The sequence below is a fragment of the Simochromis diagramma genome, unplaced genomic scaffold (genome assembly GCF_900408965.1).
Source record: "Simochromis diagramma unplaced genomic scaffold, fSimDia1.1 OVJJ01000208.1, whole genome shotgun sequence".
NCBI classification, from domain to species: domain Eukaryota; kingdom Metazoa; phylum Chordata; class Actinopteri; order Cichliformes; family Cichlidae; genus Simochromis; species Simochromis diagramma.
The window spans coordinates 4376834-4395539 of record NW_024386789.1 but is presented as its reverse complement, the minus strand read 5'-3'; the positions used below and the strand labels follow the sequence as shown (position 1 = coordinate 4395539).

General features: G+C 39.1%; 1 protein-coding gene across 3 annotated transcripts in view; it reads right to left on the bottom strand.

Annotated features, from left to right (window-relative positions):
* LOC120728558 (transient receptor potential cation channel subfamily M member 5-like) overlaps positions 1-18706 on the bottom strand; it is a 77911-nt gene that overhangs the window by 32098 nt on the left and 27107 nt on the right. For 2 of the 3 annotated variants that reach the window (XM_040023574.1, XM_040023575.1), the window contains one exon: positions 17502-18596. In XM_040023574.1, the coding sequence (XP_039879508.1) occupies positions 18565-18596 (32 nt within the window). In that variant the 3' untranslated portion in view covers positions 17502-18564. Of the gene's footprint in view, positions 1-4218; positions 4453-4557; positions 4623-5115; positions 5294-5678; positions 5849-7565; positions 7747-8270; positions 8449-8536; positions 8599-17501; positions 18597-18706 lie in introns of those variants that run through there. The other variant, XM_040023573.1, reaches the window with a different exon arrangement.

Below are 18706 nucleotides of genomic sequence, written 5' to 3'. Positions count from 1 at the left end.
CTGATCGCTGGTTTCGTGAGAAAAATGTCAGCTCGTTCTTTATGTTACAGAAGCACAGAGACACAAGACCAGGCGGAAAGAGACGATCGTTCGGTGAAAATGAGAATCTGCGAATGCAACATGTGGAACACGGAGAGTGGAATATGTAAACAAACCGGTTAACGTAACCCCCTGGGTGCACTCTGCATGCTAATTGTTAGCAGAGCTAGTGAAATCTCTGAAAACATCTGAGCACTTTTGCAAACATGTTCTATGTTGACAACCTGACCAGACATACGTCGCGACATTCGCGGCTAAAACACTGTTAAAAGTGTAGCTGGTGACAGAAAAACTGGGTATTTTAAAACTACACCACCACCATTGCTGCCTGTGATTTGATCTGCATTCTGGGATACCTGGCTGCCCCAAGTCTACACAAGCAATCGATTATCTAGGATCGACCTGTTTTGACTTACTTTGCACGGCAACCAATCAAATGTTAGAGAAGCTGCATGGGAAGCGTTAACCCCGCCCCCTGAGTTTGATGGGTGAGGCTGACAGATAAAATTATTTCATGATGAGAGCCAGGCGCCAGGACTGCCAAAATGAAATAAATAAATATATCATTAAATAATTAATTAAATGTGTCAATAATTAATTAAATGTGTCAATAATTAATTAAAATGTGAAATACATAAATAATAAATTAAATGTGTCAATTAATTAATTAAATGTGTCAATTAATTAAAATGTGAAATACATAAATAATTAATTAAATGTGTCAATAATTAATTAATTACATGTGTCATAACTATTTAATTAATTAATTCCAATTTTAATTAATTATTGCCACATTTAATTAATTATTTAATGGTGTATTTAATTAATGCATTATGGCAGTCCTGGCACTCCATAGGTAGCTGCCTGTTTCTATTTAATAATGTGATCCACACAGAAATGTGGTCACAATTGTGAGTTAAGTGTCGTGATATATGGAGATTATTTTGCATGTTTTATTTTGCTGGTTTATTAGTGTAATTTAAAGCCACAATGTCATGTAAGTTCCCTGTTGCCAGGAGAGTGTATAACACTTTGGACAGTAGGGGGCAGCAGCGTGCTTTGGGAACTGAGTCGGGTGCATAGCTGCCGTAAGTTTTCCATTCTGGCAAGACTGACCAGGCGAACGGCAGCGTGTCTCCTGTGCTCACTTTCTCTCCTGTTTTACAGGTCAGTAATGTGGTCAAAAACATAAAGAAATACACAGCTGGACACTGTGATACTTAAACTTTCATGACATAAGACGGGTCTGTGATATGTGATGTATTATACTGTCACTATGTGAGCTACTTTAGCTCTGTAAGATGTTATAGCTAGGCTATATGCCTGGGTAACGCTAGGAAGCTGTTGCAACTGCGTATAATACTCCATATAATAATAAGAAGCACCAACCCAGTTGGGTTTACAGTTCCTGATAAACTTGTAGCTTTGTGTTCATGTCAAATGTTTTGTATAACGCGTGTGTAAAGTGTTCTGAGCCCGCCTGAAGTCATGTGTAAACTTGCTGTTTCAGTGTTAGAATCTAACTGGTCTGAAAAAGACATATGAAGCGAGAGCGCTAATAAGAGTACGGCCAACAAAAATGCTGGCAAGGAAAATAGTGCAGTAATGTTGAAAGTAGAGTTTCCTTTCTATGATAAGACACTACCATGATGATGTGAATTATTTTGTTTATCTCATTTATGGGAAAAGAGGTGTAGTTGTCATTTGTTTCATTCATTTAAACCCTTTGTTGTTTTATGCCAGTAGTGTGGACTAATATTGAAATGTACTGGTGGAAAACAAGCCATGTGAGGGAATGAGCAGTTATTGTGAAATTGAGTTAACAAAAGAGTGGAGCAGATATGCTTGTGTTGTATGAATAAATTCTGGCAAGACTGACCAGGCGAACGGCAGCGTGTCTCCTGTGCTCACTTTCTCTCCTGTTTTACAGGATCGTAATCTGGCTACGCGCCCATCATAGTGGGGCCTGTAACAATAACATATTAATAGCAGGATTCATACGTCTTTTTTTCCAGGGTCAAATTCAAGGTCTTTTTAAGCACTTTCAAAGTCCAGTTTTTCCAGGACATTACCAAAAACATGTTTCACTTCGCATCACCTCAGTAAGACCATGTGAAAATAAAAACAAATCGCCCTAGGTTGACTTAAACACCTTTGTTCCTCCTTTGTTAAAACAGGTTGACTAATATGAATGCAGTGTATAAACTGAAAACACACATTTCACTTAAAAATTAAGATGTGCAAATGTAAACAAATCAACTTGTTAGAGATATTCACCTACTGTTGAAAAAAACAAAACAAGAACACCACAAAAATAATACACAGCAAGCCCAAATTATTAAGTCTTCTTATCAGATATTGACGCTTCTTTCTTATGTGAAACATTTATATACAAAAACACATAAATGTGTCTCATGTCTCAGTGGCTGATAGTCCCCTACAGGCCTCAGCGTGAGCTTGAAGCCATTTACAATGTTTATGGTGTTTATTGTGTAGGTGCTCACAATAAACAGATTTTGAATGAAAGCCGGGGAACTTCGGTAGCACAAAAAATGTGTCTATTCTTTGTGCCCAAATGGATGATATTACCATTATTTCCCCCTAGGTGTTGCCAAAGGCACAGAGTTAATACCTGAAAAAGCTGCACCAATACACAGAGATATAAACAATATTCTATTTACTTGGTGATAACTTCGCTTTTAAGCCTTAAGTTGGCTAGTTATGTATCAGGCTAATGTTTAAAGCTTTGTCTTGAGGGAAGTAACTCCATGCTAAGTAATGTTAGCTAAGTTCACACTATATTCCATAAATCACCATGTCATAACTAAATGCTATATTAGCGCTGCAGTATTGCATCACACTCAGTGCATTTCAATCATTTCACCAGCGAGTTTGATAGCTAGCAAAATAATAAAAATAATTTTAAAAATTAACATGTGTAACGTACACGTAGTCGAAAATTGCTTACGAGGACTCTGCTATCATGTGACTCGAGAATGCAAACTCAACCATTGTCGTTTTCCATCAAATACTCGTTAAAATGACAACCTCCAGGCATGTTAATTTTACTCATTCTATTTCTCTATCTGATAAGAAAACTATTCAGATACAGCAAAATACAGTTACACTTTCAAGCAATTTTAAGTTACAGCGGTTTTATTAGAGACACGGCTAACCGTTTTGCATTTTGCATAATTTTAAAAAGTTTACATTTGTTCAGAAGCCTATTGAACGACAGAAATTAGGTTTTCTTTTCAGAAGTATATAAAACGGGGGGAAAAAAAAACGTCGGCCAACAGCGCTGTGGTGGACTTGTGCGTAATAAGCAAGCAAATAATGAAGAAAACAGATTTTTAGACGGGAAACTGTTCTTGAAGTACAGAGAGAGAGAGAGAGAGAGAGCTGTGCATCGTGGTCGAAGCAAAACAGCAAAAGTCAGAGTGAATTCATGACGATGTTTATGTGAAGCTTAGTTTGGATCTTCTTTTGCTGCTGGTTCGGTCAATATTGTTTGGAGAGACATCAAACTAACAGCTTTAGAATCAGCGCATAAAGGGCGTGAACACAAAGCGCGGACCCGCTGACAGATCAGAATCAGCGAGCTGTCGGCTTTCAGCCCCTACTGTGAGAAAGGCGACATCTAACTGATTCTGATCCGCCGGTTGCGCTGTGTGTCTAAGTCTTTGTGCAGAATCCATGTTCCTGCTCTCATTTACTGTTTTAGCTGTTTGGTGGTTGTTGAAATTTTGTGAGATTTCACCAGAGATTCTGGCATTTTGGGCAAAATAAATTTATATTAAAAAATCGATTCAGGATTTTAATGAATCAATTTTACGTTATCCAAGCCAGAATCGATTTTAATCGATTATAAAAACCCACCCCTAGTGCAAAATGTCAATAATTAAGTTTAAAAGAGTAATACATATGAATACATTAGATTTGCAGAAGAGTTTAGAAGACCCTCTTTCACGGCACAGTTATTTATTATGTTCATTATGCTTTCATGTAAATTTCAGGGAACTATTACTCAACTGTAACCACAGTTGCTACCATGATATTACTTGGATATTAGGTGGTTATTACTTATAATATATGTAATAGTTATTAACGAGGTGTAATAAAAAGTGCTACCGAAAATCTTTCCTCCAACTCTTGCAAAGTAAAAGCCTCAGCACTCACCTGTTCAACTAGTTTGTCGGTTTGTACTTCCGAAGGAAAATGCTTCTTAAACCGTTCTGCCACTCTGTCTTTAAGATCCACGCTGGGACCCGCCTCACTGTTGCCTTCACCAGAGGACGGCACAGCTGGAGCTGAAGACAGGTTCTCCAAGACATCACTCAGGAAATCAGCCAAGCCTCCTGAGCCAGCCAGAACCAGCCAGGGGATGGAGTTTTTCAGAGAGAGATCCATTCTCTGACAGGCGTTACAAAAACCACGAACGAAATATTTACACAATTTGAATATCAAGTCGCAACATGTTTTGTGATTATCAATCAACATATAAAGCAGAGACTGTACCTTTAGCATGTCTGCATCCCCTGATATCAGCATACAAACAACAGGGATGTCAATGCTGCCACTTCCTTTAAAAAGATACAACAATTTTTAAGACGTTCCAATCTTGGTAAAATGTTTTTACTAACTTAATGAGAGTGGCACAGCAACTAACAAAGATACAGATGGCGCACCCTGTGATTTTTTTTTTTTTTACTTGATTAAACATTGGCAACACAGTGGTTAGCAATGTTGCGTTAAAGTAAGAAGGTCCTGTGTTTGAATCCACCATTTGACTAGGACCTTCTTATGTGGCATTTGTATGTTTGCATGGGTTCTCTCTAGGTGCTCCAGTTTCCTTTCACAGTCCAAAGACATGCAGTTAGTGGGGTTAGGACTAACTGGTGATTCGAAATTGCCCAAAAGTGTGAATGTGAGTCCAAATTGTTCTCTTTGTGCTAGCCCTGCCCTTGTGACAGACTGGTGACCTGTACAGTCACCAGTCTGTACAGGTCACCAGTATTTAAGAAATATTATTATAATTCTTAAAATAATATTTTATTTTATAGTGCCATCTCTCACTTAATATGCCTGTGCGCTGGTGAGAAATGTATTCCTCCAGTCTGGCTCTGAAACTCATCTCTCCTCCTCTGCGGCCCACACTCCCATCATCCACCAGCAGGAAGGCCTGGTAGTTGTTGTCCAGTGGGCAGGAGTCCTGTGATATGTTTTGGACATAGTACCTTGCAGGAAAGCTTCCCTGCAAAGGAAGGAAACCAGTTATTCCAGTGTTTCTTCCTGGCCTTGATCAGTTTCCACGGTGTCTTAAAGGCCTGAAACTTGCACATCCTTTTGGTGTGTTTTTATTGGAGATGCAAAGTTTGGTCCCAAGATTATCCAGATGAATCACAATTAGCATACATTTACCTGACCTTGAGCACTCAAAGATTAGGTCCACATAGTCTTATTAATTTGAAATTAGTGCCCATGAAATATAAGCATTATATGATTATGGACAGCTAATATTAAAACATTCAAAAAAATAAATATAATCAAATCTTTAAGCAAGATTTACAGTAAAAGATTGTATAGTAAAAGTTAACAAGATATTCTTAATGCTTTGAGAAATGTGTAAACTGTACTACCTGAGGGTTGACCAGCTGCTCTCGTTTTTCCACTACGCCCCACGGAGCAATCCCCAACGCTACCACCTTATTGAGAGAGACTGAAGATGCCGCAGCTGCATGATCTCTCACTGCCTGTCCGACACACCTGCAAACACCTTCACGCAGACCTGTAGTTAAGATCCATGCACCTGGGGGAAACAGGTAAATGGTAAATTTCCTGGTTCAACCTGTATACTAAGTAGCTTACTGTGCCATGCCACTAAATAATTCCGAAATGTTAAAAAGCTGTGTAAAATAACACCTGAATAATAATTAACAATAATTTGCAAATCACTGCCTGTCCAACACACCGACCAAGCCTTTCGCGCAGACCTGTAGTTAATATCCATGCACCTGGGTGGAACAGATTAAAAATCGGTGTGAGAAAGCATTAGTCACTGCTTGGATTTGGGGTCAAAGATATAATAAAGAGAAGTTATTCTGATAGTGGTAAGTCCTTTCATCATTTCCTCCTTCAGCTGGTTTCTCTAGTTTAAGTAACAAATGGGGGACAGAATGAAAAGCAATGGCTAGGTCCAGGAAGAAGACATGGAGGTCTTTTCCTTCCCTTTTAGCAGACTGGGTTTGATGCTATACGATCAGACCTGGTCTATGTGTGTTCTAATCATCCCCCAGACCCTGGTATACCGGCCTTCTGCACTGACATGTCAGTCAGACCGTTGAGTATGTTTGAGGCATCTTTTCCCTTGGATATCATCACACCCCCTACACGTTGCAATGTTTTTGGGAGGATTCACTTTGTCCAGACCAGTTTCATTTGTTTTCAGAGAAATTTTTTTACATAGCAACCATGGACGTCCATTGGAGGTGACCGATGTTTTCTTTTTTCTTGGCCGGTTTGTCCTAAACTTTGTGCTCGATAAGAGTAGATCAGATCACCCTATCTAGTTAGTTCTCCACTGTTATTCTGAGTTTTCCCACAATTTTGGTCAGGTCTGCGCTGACTGATGCCCGTTCTTTCTTATTACAGGATTTTGGCCACTCCACTTGGTGTTGGTAATCTTGGATGCTCTTTTCCAAAGTTAAATTCTGCTGCTGAGTTTCATTTGTATTATTTGACCATGTCAGGTAAAGATCAGGACCTGGCCTTGTTTATTTCAAAAACTTCAACCACCTTTTACGTATTTTGAGGCTTGATGTTGATATATCCTTATTCCGTAAACATAAGCATGTTTGAACTACAGCAGAAGTTGTTAGCATGGCGACTGATCTTCTGAGACTACATTTTTTCACGCTCAAACCACCATGAGTATGTTCAAGAAAGACCTGGCAGCATCATTTGTTAGATAGATATGTCTACTGTTTTGAGAGAGGGACTGACAGCGTTAATTTTTATTAAACCTGCCACTGTGCTAGTATTCATGGCCCTGCATCTGAAGTCTCTGGTTGTGTTGTTCTGAACTCTATTGCAAATGTTTAAAACATAGAACAACAAGAGGCAAAATAAAAACATGAACCATCATTCAAAAAAAAAAAAACAAGCTCATAATTCTCCTTTATTGGCTTCTCTTCATTGGCTTCCTATTAAATCCAGTTGTTGTGATTTGGCACCATCTAAATGAAATTGAACTGAATAGTTGGTACTTCAATATATGACTATATCAAGACAGCCTATATAGTTTTATAGTCTTAAAAATAAAGGAAGTCCACTTAAGACACATTTTTAGATTTTTTTTATTTTATTTTTTTTAAATGTCATTGAGAAAATTATGACAGCTTCTGCTAAGCAAACAGCACACACATATTCTAGACACACGGTGAACATCACACATGAGTTTGTCAGGAAGACTGTCATAGCAGCATTTGATGTGATGATTTTCATCTATCCTTGCCTAAAGTTTTTACCTGTTCTTTGTGACGCTTTCACCAGTCCCTGTCTGAGGATCTCTCGCACCCAGGTCTTTATCTGTGTCCTGCTATTTCCACCCACAACAGAAACAACCAGTTTGGGTGGAGGAAGACCCCAATGGGTTGTCAATATGTTGTACATCACAGAAGGCTCAGTGCTCCATGACAGGCGCAGGAACTAAGTTTAGAGATTTGACAGATTAAGAGGAACAAGCACATGTCAGCAATGCACAGGATTTAAGAAGTAATGAAAGTAATAAAAGTAATGAACAAAGGATGCTCAAATAAATATGACATCTGATCAGTACAGATTTTGTTTGCTCATTTGCACACCACAACTCAGGGTTTGTCTGGATATTTATTTCAATCACCTTTACAGGCATTGCTTTTTAGAACATGCAAACATATTCAAATACTTTAAGGCTCTAGAGCAGGGGTGGCCAACTCCAGGCATCGAGAGCCGGTGACCTGCAGGTTTTAGATGTGACCTTGATCCAACACAGCTGATTTAAATTACTAAATTATCTCCTCAACACTTCTTGAAGTTCTTCAGAGGCCTGCTAATGATCTAATCATTTGATTCAGGTGTGTTGACCCAGAGTGCTATCTAAAACAGGACACCGGCTCTCGAGGCCTGGAGTTGCCCACTCCTGCTCTAGAGATATAGAATTGTGCAAAAAAAAGAAAAAGAAATCCACCCACATGGCTGTGCCTCTTGCTGGCCCCTGCAAATTGCACCTCTCCAAATGCATCAGTTGGTTGTTCAGAGGAGTGCTCCGCACTTTCCCAGTGGTTCACAATTGCAGTGCTGAAATAGTCTCCAAGAGCCACAGAGGCATGGTCATTTCTCGCAGCCCCACACTGACACAATGCACCATTACTGAGAGATGTGGAGGAATAAAAACATCACTGTGAGAGCTGACTCAAAATACAGACATGTCACTATCAAAAGACAGAGGTCACAGTACCTGACAGAATCTTCTACAAAGGTGCTGCACACTCTTTTTTTGATGATTTTGGGGATCCAACTCTGAAAGCAGTTTTTTTTTAACAGTGATCAATAATGGTCAGGGAATTAGGGATCATTGACCCTTGATGCTCACTCATCAATAAAAAACAAATATCTATCTACATCTATATCTATCTGTGTTATGACAGAGATTAAGAAAAACTGTAAAGCTGGGTTTAACTCCCACCAGTTGCACGCTTGCACAGATGTTGCATGACAGGTTTTTCCAAGAAGTTTGGCAGTGGGTCACTGCCATTACTTGGAACTTCAAGCGGAGAAACTTCCATGTATAGTTTTAACTTCAACTCAATAAAAAAGAAAAAACAACCTTAACCCTTTAACCCATGTATCATACAGGGCACCTGGAATTATTTGGTAATTTTGTCTGTAAAATGGTCACAAATCATACTATAAGTGAATGTTTTTCAGTTCAGAATAACCTCAGCTTTCAATATATATTATAATATAATATAATATATACAGAAATATATATATATATATATACATATATATAATAAAATGATCAGTGTAGTTGCTGTACCAGGTGTAACAATTAGGTCTAACATCCAGGCATCCTTGATAACAGAATTTATGAAATTTAACGGAGTTCAAAGTTAGCTCGCTAGTTTCCATCTAAAGATGATATACCACGTTCTGACTGAGGGATTTCTGAAAAATTAAAACGTACAGCTCTGCTATAGCTTTTGACATAAATAAAGACAGAAAACTAAACAGTAGCGCCGTTTGTAGAGTTATTGAAGTTGGGCTACCGATGCACGCTTTTTTTCCCTCAAGTACCATCTCTTGGCGTCTGGGCGCAATCGGTCGCGATACAGCCCTTTGTCTTTTGCGCTGATTTTAAGCATGGTTCTGACAGTCCTGCTTCCAACACAATTTGTTTTGATTTGTGGCCTTCTGTCATGGCGTCGCGATCCCACAATGCACTGCGGCGTGACGTCAACTCCAAAGCCCTAAATAATAATGTGCTTGTCAAAAAAGTTCAACCAGTGGCTGCAAAGGGACTTGTCTTTGAAAGGTAGAGTGTTAATTACTAAAGCTGAAGGGATATCCCGATTAACATATGCTGCTCTCTCCTTACATCTGGATAAGAAAATTAGTAAAGATATTGACCGTATGCTCTTTAATTTTATATGGAAAAACCGTACGCATTATATTAGAAAAACTGTTGTGATGAATAAGTACGAATCAGGTGGGCTTAACGTCTTAGACTTTTCTACTTTAAATAACACTTTCAAAATTAATTGGGCTAAACATTTTCTTAAAAACCCTACCTCTTTCTGGAACTTTATACCATATCATATTTTCTCTCGTTTTGGTGGCTTTAATTTTATTTTAAATTGTAATTACAATGGTGAGAAACTCCCTGTAAAGCTTTCATCCTTCCATAAGCAGGTCCTCTTAGCGTGGACCCTCATTTATAAACACAACTTCTCACCTCACAAATACCTTATCTGGAACAACAGAGATATTTTATATAACCATAAATCACTTTTCCTGGAAACTTGGATCCAAAATGGGATCCTATTGGTGGCTCAGCTGGTTAGTAAAGAGGGACAACTACTTACTTATGACGATTTTATTGCACTATATAATTTTCCAATCAGTGTTCAGGAATTCTCAATGGTGCTTGGTGCCATACCTTCAGGGACTTTAATGTTATATAAAAACACTGACAGCTCAATCTCTACCTCAGTCACGCTCTCTGATCCAGCTGAGTCACCAATAGGAAAAATCTGCTTTTCACAGGAACTTGGTAACAGCAATAAGAGAATACGTAGTTTATTCCAAGAAGATATCGTCTCTTTCCCATATATAATATATCTTATTGGAACCGATTTGTTCCAGATATCAAGTGGAAGACAGTCTGGATGATCCCCCCATAAATATTTGATTGTAAATAAGGTGAAAGAAGTCTCATTTAAAATTCTACATAAATGTTATCCAGCCAGTCACTACATGGTAAAATTTAAAAGGGACATAAATACTAATTGTACTTTCTGTGGGGATCATCCAGAAACTGTGACACATCTCTTTTGGTACTGTTCTTTTACACAGAGATTCTGGAAGGAATTTAGCAGGTCTGTTATTGTCCATATTTTAAGGGAGTTTTCTTTACGATGGGAAAATGTTTTGTTCTGTTTCTTTAAGTTCCCCAAGAAGTATGATAAATGGTTTTTTATGATGAATTTGTTAATACTTTTAGCTAAATTTTTTATCCATAAATGTAAGTTTACTAACAAAACACCATATTTCTGTCATTATTTTAAGGATGTGGAAATGTACATACAATCAATATCAGACTCCACCAACAAAAAGGCTCTCAAAACAATATATGTATGTGAATTTTTGTGTGTATTCTTATAATTGTTACCTTTTTCTTTTACCCTTGGGTTTTTGTGTTCATGTTCTGTTGTTTTGTATACTTCATCTGTTCGTATGTTGTATACTCATTGTTTGTTAAATAAAGTTTTTAAAAATAAATAAATAATAATAATAATGTGCTTGTCACTACCCGATCCGTACCGGAAACCCGATCGGTACCCCGCATGCGCAAATCTTACGTCACTTCCTCTCTTTGCCAACATTGCGACATTCAATGGTTAGCATGATATAAACACATTAGCACAGCGAAGCTGTAGATGAACGCTAACTTTTTTCCACTCGACAAAAGTTAACCCGACGGTTACCAATGGCAAGGGACAAATGCAATTGCATGGCAGGAGCCTGTAAACGGATCAAACTTAAGTCTGGAGAACAACTAAGATAACCCATCCACAATACGAGGTTACACATTCATTTACTGCTGAATGGGCTGGGCTGTAGGTAGATCGTGAGGTTTTAAAAACTGAGCTGAAAATGTAAAATGGGTTGGCAGCTGTGGTAAATGGAATAAGGTAACTGAATTTTTTGTTGGTCGATTTTGAGGTAATTTTTTTTGCCAACATGCCACCATGATATCACAACAACAGCTGGAACGATTTTAAGGAAAGCTGACCCACCTGGCTCTTCTTGTTTTCACAGGTATTGTCGCCTTCTCTACCTCCTTCTTCTGGTCCTGTGTTTTTCATGTTTCCTGTTCTGTCATTCTCAGTGAGAAATTTGTGCAGAAGAACTAAAACATTTTCTTTCTGACCATTGCCCCACTATTGAAACCCTATCCTCTGCAGTCTCTCAGTGTGCACAAAGAAAACTAGGTGCAGTCAGCACGGAGGGTGTGGCTACACAGATATATTACCGCGGTAAAGTGAGCCGTCATTTGTGAGCCGCGGTCAAGCCAGCCGCCTCCTATCCGCCGCATACATTTCCTTGCGCTTTTACACCAGTCTTTACGGTAGCGCCTTTTCGCTTTATATCCTGATTGAAAGCCTAGACTCGCGCACACAAATTACAGTGGAACAGCCCAATACAGCCATCGTGACAGTCTGGTTGCATATTCAAAAAATAATTAAAAATCATTCTTAAAAGTTGATACCAAGCTTTATATAATAATATAATACAGTCAATGCACTACAATTATGTTTATTTCAAAAATTCATTAAAAGTCATCCTGAGTAGTTGATGTCCAACTTTCAACACATCCCTCCTCTGGGACACCTACTGTACCTGTGTGCCAGGTTTCATCCAGATTTACTGTAGAATTCCTCAGAAACTAATGGAAACATTTATTCAATCTAATACAGTCAATACAATAGGATTCTCTCAATTTTCAAAAATTCATTAAAAATCATCCTGAGTAGTTGAGGTCCAACTTTCAACAGATTCCTTCTCTGGGACACGTACTGTACCTGTGTGCCAAGTTTCAGCCAGATTCACTGTAAAATTCCTCAGAAATTAATGGAAACGTCTATTCAATCCAATACAGTCAATACACTACAATTATGTCAATTTTCAAAAATTCATTAAAAATCATCCTGAGTAGTTGAGGTCCAACTTTCAACACAACCCTCCTCTAGTACACCTACTGTACCTGTGTGCCAAGTTTCAGCCAGATTCACTGTAAAATTACTCAGAAATTAAAGGACATTTATATGCAATTCAATACAGCCAATACACTACAATTATGGAAATTTCAAAAATTCATTAAAAATCATCCTGAGTAGTTGAGGTCCAACTTTCAACACATCCCTCCTCCGGGAAACCTGCTGTACGTCTGGGCCAAGTTTCAGCCAGATTTACTGTAATATTCTTCAGAAATTGCAGGGAACTTATGTTCAGTTCAAGAAAGGCTGAAAGACGACCACCACTGAACAAGACACACAAGCTGAAACGTCAAGACTGGGCCAAGAAATATCTCAAGACTGGTTTTTCTAAGGTTTTATGGACTGATGATATGAGAGTGAGTCTTGATGGGCCAGATGGATGGGCCCGTGGCTGGATTGGTAAAGGGCAGAGAGCTCCAGTCCGACTCAGACGCCAGCAAGGTGGAGGTGGAGTACTGGTTTGGGCTGGTATCATCAAAGATGAGCTTGTGGGGCCTTTTCGGGTTGAGGATGGAGTCAAGCTCAACTCCCAGTCCTACTGCCAGTTTCTGGAAGACACCTTCTTCAAGCAGTGGTACAGGAAGAAGTCTGCATCCTTCAAGAAAAACATGATTTTCATGCAGGACAATGCTCCATCACACGCGTCCAAGTACTCCACAGCGTGGCTGGCAAGAAAGGGTATAAAAGAAGAAAAACTAATGACATGGCCACCTTGTTCACCTGATCTGAACCCCATTGAGAACCTGTGGTCCATCATCAAATGTGAGATTTACAAGGAGGGAAAACAGTACACCTCTCTGAACAGTGTCTGGGAGGCTGTGGTTGCTGCTGCACGCAATGTTGATGGTGAACAGATCAAAACACTGACAGAATCCATGGATGGCAGGCTTTTGAGTGTCCTTGCAAAGAAAGGTGGCTATATTGGTCGCTGATTTGTTTTTGTTTTGTTTTTGAATGTCAGAAATGTATATTTGTGAATGTGGAGATGTTATATTGGTTTCACTGGTAAAAATAAATAATTGAAATGGGTATATATTTGTTTTTTGTTAAGTTGCCTAATAATTATGCACAGTAATAGTCACCTGCACACACAGATATCCCCCTAAAATAGCTAAAACTAAAAACAAACTAAAAACTACTTCCAAAAACATTCAGCTTTGATATTAATGAGTTTTTTGGGTTCATTGAGAACATGGTTGTTGTTCAATAATAAAATTATTCCTCAAAAATACAACTTGCCTAATAATTCTGCACTCCCTGTAGGTCTGTTGACAGAGCTCTGTACAGGTCTGCTCGAGCTGACCTGAAAAGGGGTCCCACCTGTCCAGCAACAACACATGGCATGGAATAATAGACATCATAAACCACAGAGGCAGAACTGTGAAAACAGAAAACCTGAGTGTGCAACTAGCAGAGGAAATAAACAGCTTCTTCGCCCGCTTTGAAACACCACAACAGCAGCATTCATCTGCCTCAGCCCTGCTCCCATCCTCATCCTCACCTGGTTCCTGAGGATGAGGAGCACGATGTCAGATGTGTGTTCCTAGCAGTGAACCCCAGGAAAGCGGCCGGTCCAGACGGAATACGTGGTAAAGTGCTAAGACCATGTGCCCACCAGCTCACCCTCATCTCCACCAGAATCTTCAACCTCTCACTGGATGAAGCAGCCATCCCATCCTGTCTAAAATCAGCCACAATCATCCCAGTACCAAAGAAGTCTCCCATCACCAGCCTGAACTATTATTGCCCTGTGGCCCTCACACCGGTAATCATGAAATGCTTTGAGAGACTAGTCCTTCAGCACACCAAGGATTAGGTACAGCAGCTGCACTAAGGCGGATAGAGCCACCCTCCCAGCATGTTTGCAATGAGTAGGAGATGCTCTGTATCTCACTGTACAACTGTATAGTGACAAAGGTATTGGGTTCTTTTCTAAAAATTGCTATAAACAGAGGAACTCAAACTGATGAAAAGTGGCGAATATTTTTTTTCAAATGACTATTTTTAGTGGATGTTTGATATGGAAGCAGAATGACAGAATGTTAAAAGAAGTTACTTTTAGTCGCTCTAAGCTGGGCATTGCGTTCTCTGGCTGTTCAAAGCCATGGAACTTTAGACTTTCCAAGCAAATAATGATGGCCATACTGATGTTCTTTTCAGTACATTTTACTTCATGTTCATTTTCATTTTTATAATGTTTCTATTTTTACATAATTCCTCCCACATAGCAAAATTGGTATGGCCTGGATCTGTCCCACACAATGTGCTTACATATGGCCTGCGTACCGCAAAGAATGACGGCCCTATGGTGGCCCAGATCTGGTTTACCAGAGGTGGCCCACACATGAGCCAGCACAAGGCCAGTTGCAGACACACCGCTGGCCCTGTGCTGGCCCAGAACAGTTTCAGCTCTGGCCCCAGATGTCAGCCTAATGTGTACCTTAGCCATGTAAGCCATGTAATAACAACATGTGCTGGAACATAATAGTGCAAAAGTAACATGACGAAACTCTGTTCAGACAGTGAATGGACTGATTCTTATACAGCACTATGTTAATCTCACCCATATTACTCAAAGTGCTCTATACAACATGTCACATTCACCCAATCAGGCCAAATGTGGCATGCCATCACATGAACAGTGCCATCTTACCATGCCAGAAGTCAGCCAGCAGTGCCGGCTTGACACCAGATCCAGGCAAGACCCGTCTGCTATGTGGGATGACTTGTTCTTTTGGCGTTTTAGTTGTGGATTATGTTTGGGCTGTGTCTCTTGCCCTTTCAGTATTGTTTTCTTGTGCTTCTAAGTGTCCCTTTGTTTCTTTTTAGGTTATGTAATAATAATAATAATAATGGATTGGATTTATATAGCGCTTTTCAAGGCACCCAAAGCGCTTTACAATGCCACTATTCATTCACTCTCACATTCATACACTGGTGGAGGCAGCTACAGTTGTAGCCACAGCTGCCCTGGGGCAGACTGACAGAAGCGAGGCTGCCATATCGCACCATCAGCCCCTCTGGCCAACACCAGTAGGCAAGTAGGGTAAAGTGTCTTGCCCAAGGACACAATGACCAGGACAGAGAGCCCGGGGATCGAACCGCCGACCTTCCGGTTACAGATGCGATTTCCAACCCCATGAGCCACGGTCGCCCACATGTAGTATGGGTTAGAGATATTTTGTATGTTGTTTTTGTTTAATAAATCCGCCTTTTGGATTATTCCCTGATGTGCCTGAGTTCTGTTATTTAGTGTCACTTTGAAAGGACACACATCCAGCATTGACATATAATTGTTCTTTCAATTTTTGATAAAGATTACAGTGAATTGAGATGTAACTTGGCCCAGAGGTACGGTAGGACGCCCAGAGTAAGAAAGTGTTGAAAGTTGGACCTCAACTATTATGGATGATTTTTAATGAATTTTTGAAATTTCCATAATTGTAGTGTATTGGCTGTATTGAATTGCATATAAATGTCCTTTAATTTCTGAGGAATTTTACAGTGAATCTGGCTGAAACTTGGCACACAGGTACAGTAGGTGTCCCAGAGGAGGAATCTGTTGAAAGTTGTACCTCAACTACTCAGGATGATTTTTAATGAATTTCTGAAAATTGACATAATTGTAGTGTATTGACTGTATTGGATTGAATAAATGTTTCCATTAATTTCTGAGGAATTTTACAGTGAATCTGGCTGAAACTTGGCACACAGGTACAGTAGGTGTCCCAGAGGAGGAATCTGTTGAAAGTTGGACATCAACTACTCAGGATGATTTTTCATGAATTTCTGAAAATTGACATAATTATATTGTATTGGCTGACTGCATTGGATACAAGTACCCTTTAATTTCTGAGGAATTCTACAGTAAATCTGGATGAAACTTGGCACACAGGTACAGTAGGTGTCCCAGAGGAGGGATGTGTTGAAAGTTGGACCTCAGCTACTCAGGATGATTTTTCATGAATTTCTGAAAATTGACATAATTATATTGTATTGACTGTATTGAATTGAATATAAGTTTCCTTTAATTTCTGAGGAATTCTACAGTAAATCTGGATGAAACTTGGCACACAGGTATAGTAGGTGTCCCAGAGGAGGAATGTGTTGAAAGTTGGACATCAACTACTCAGGATGATTTTTAATGAATTTTTGAAAATTGACATAATTCTATTGTATTGACTGTATTGAATTGAATATAAGTTTCCTTTAATTTCTGAGGAATTCTACAGTAAATCTGGATGAAACTTGGCACACAGGTACAGTAGGTGTCCCAGAGGAGGAATGTGTTGAAAGTTGGACCTCAACTACTCAGGATGATTTTTAATGAATTTCTGACATTTCCATAATTGTATTGACTGTATTGGGCTGTTTCATTGTAATTTGTGTGCGCGCATGTGCGTGCGACTGTTCGCGCGCGCGCACGTGTGCGCGGGTATAGGCTTTCAATCGGCACATAAAGCGAAAAGGCGCTACCGTAAAGACTGGTGTAAAAGCGCAAGGAAATTTATGCGGCGGATAAGAGGCGGCTGGCTTGACCGCGGCTCACAAATGACGGCTCACTTTACCGCAGTGATATATTCCCTCCTAACTATGAAAACAGGAAGAGCCAGTCAGTAGAACAAACTCCACAGCCTTGGAGTCTGAGCTGAGTCTGAGTCTGAGCTGCAATATTTTTTGCAATACTTCCTCATCCCCTTATCACTCAGTGGTATCTGATGGGGTGAAAGGGAATACCTTCAGTAACAGACTTAAAAACCACTGAAGCTTGTGTTCTCTGAATGTTACTGGAGCTCAAAAATACAATGCATTCTGTAGAGAGCTTATGTGTCTGCGCTGTGCTCACTGAAAAAGCCAGATGATTTTTATCCTTCACTGTGTTGTCTTCGTAGTGCTTGTTAAAAATAATACAGCATCCATTTATCTCTTGCGAGCTACTGCCCCAAACATTTTATTAACACCATTCATCCAGTCACGCCACAGACCAGTCTTCTTTTATGTGCTCCCCTGGAGGCATTCATGAGCTTTCTTAAATACAGTGCCCCCTGCTGGTAAACCTTATCATTACATTAACATCTACATATCAACACATTCACCAATGCCTTTTCTGTATTGTGACGAATTTTGAAACCCAAGTTAAACTTCATATTTATAATTGCCCGGCAAATGATTACTTGCTGTAGCTGTTTTACCACTATCTCAAGAATGCTTCAGATAAGAAGGAGATTGGACATTGGTCTATAACTAACCAAGACATCAAATCATTGCATTGCTTATTTACTTATTACACTTTATACACTTTTTTGAAATTGGGGATGTGTCATGTGCTGATAGGTAAAAAGAGTGTGCATTGTCCCTTTCACATAACTGTAAATGTATAGCAGGACCCATTAGCTAACTAGGTTAGTACTAGGCTACAAATAGAAGTATACAGCAACCCCGTCTGTGTCCAAAAGAAACAAACCCTGCCTTTTAGCAACTGCTACTGACATCCAATGATACACCTGCAGCCAGGCATTTAATTATTATTACTAATTAAATGCTTAAAAATAGTTGAAACAGGGTTATTATTTTGTATTTCTAGTAAACATTATTTATTATTAGGTATGAAAACGTTATATTTAAAGAACAAGAATGCAATACAACTCATATATTTAAAGTGTAACTGAACTGAATAAAAGTATTGTGATGCTCATAATGTAACTCTACAGATTACATCAGAATACTTTTTAAAATTCCAGGAGTACCTACCTATCTATCTATCTATCTATCTATCTATCTATCTATCTATCTATCTATCTATCTATCTATCTATCTATCTATCTATCTATATAAAATACATGGCATAGGCTAAGTACTTTTTTTTTTTTTTTTGCTTTTATAAGCATTGGTAACAGTTCAGTGAGGCTCATGGTGGCAGACTGCAACAGAAGTTGTCAAAAGAACATGAGTGAAGGTGTTCTCCTTGATTTAAAGCATCATTTAATCAAGTTGAGCTGCAAGGGGAGGGTACCACGTCTGTGTAGAAGAACAGATAGAATAATAAAAGTGAGAGGGACCAATTTTAGCACAAAAAAGTAATATAAATATTTTTAAAATAAGATTAGGCTAGCTGAGTTTGTATTGAA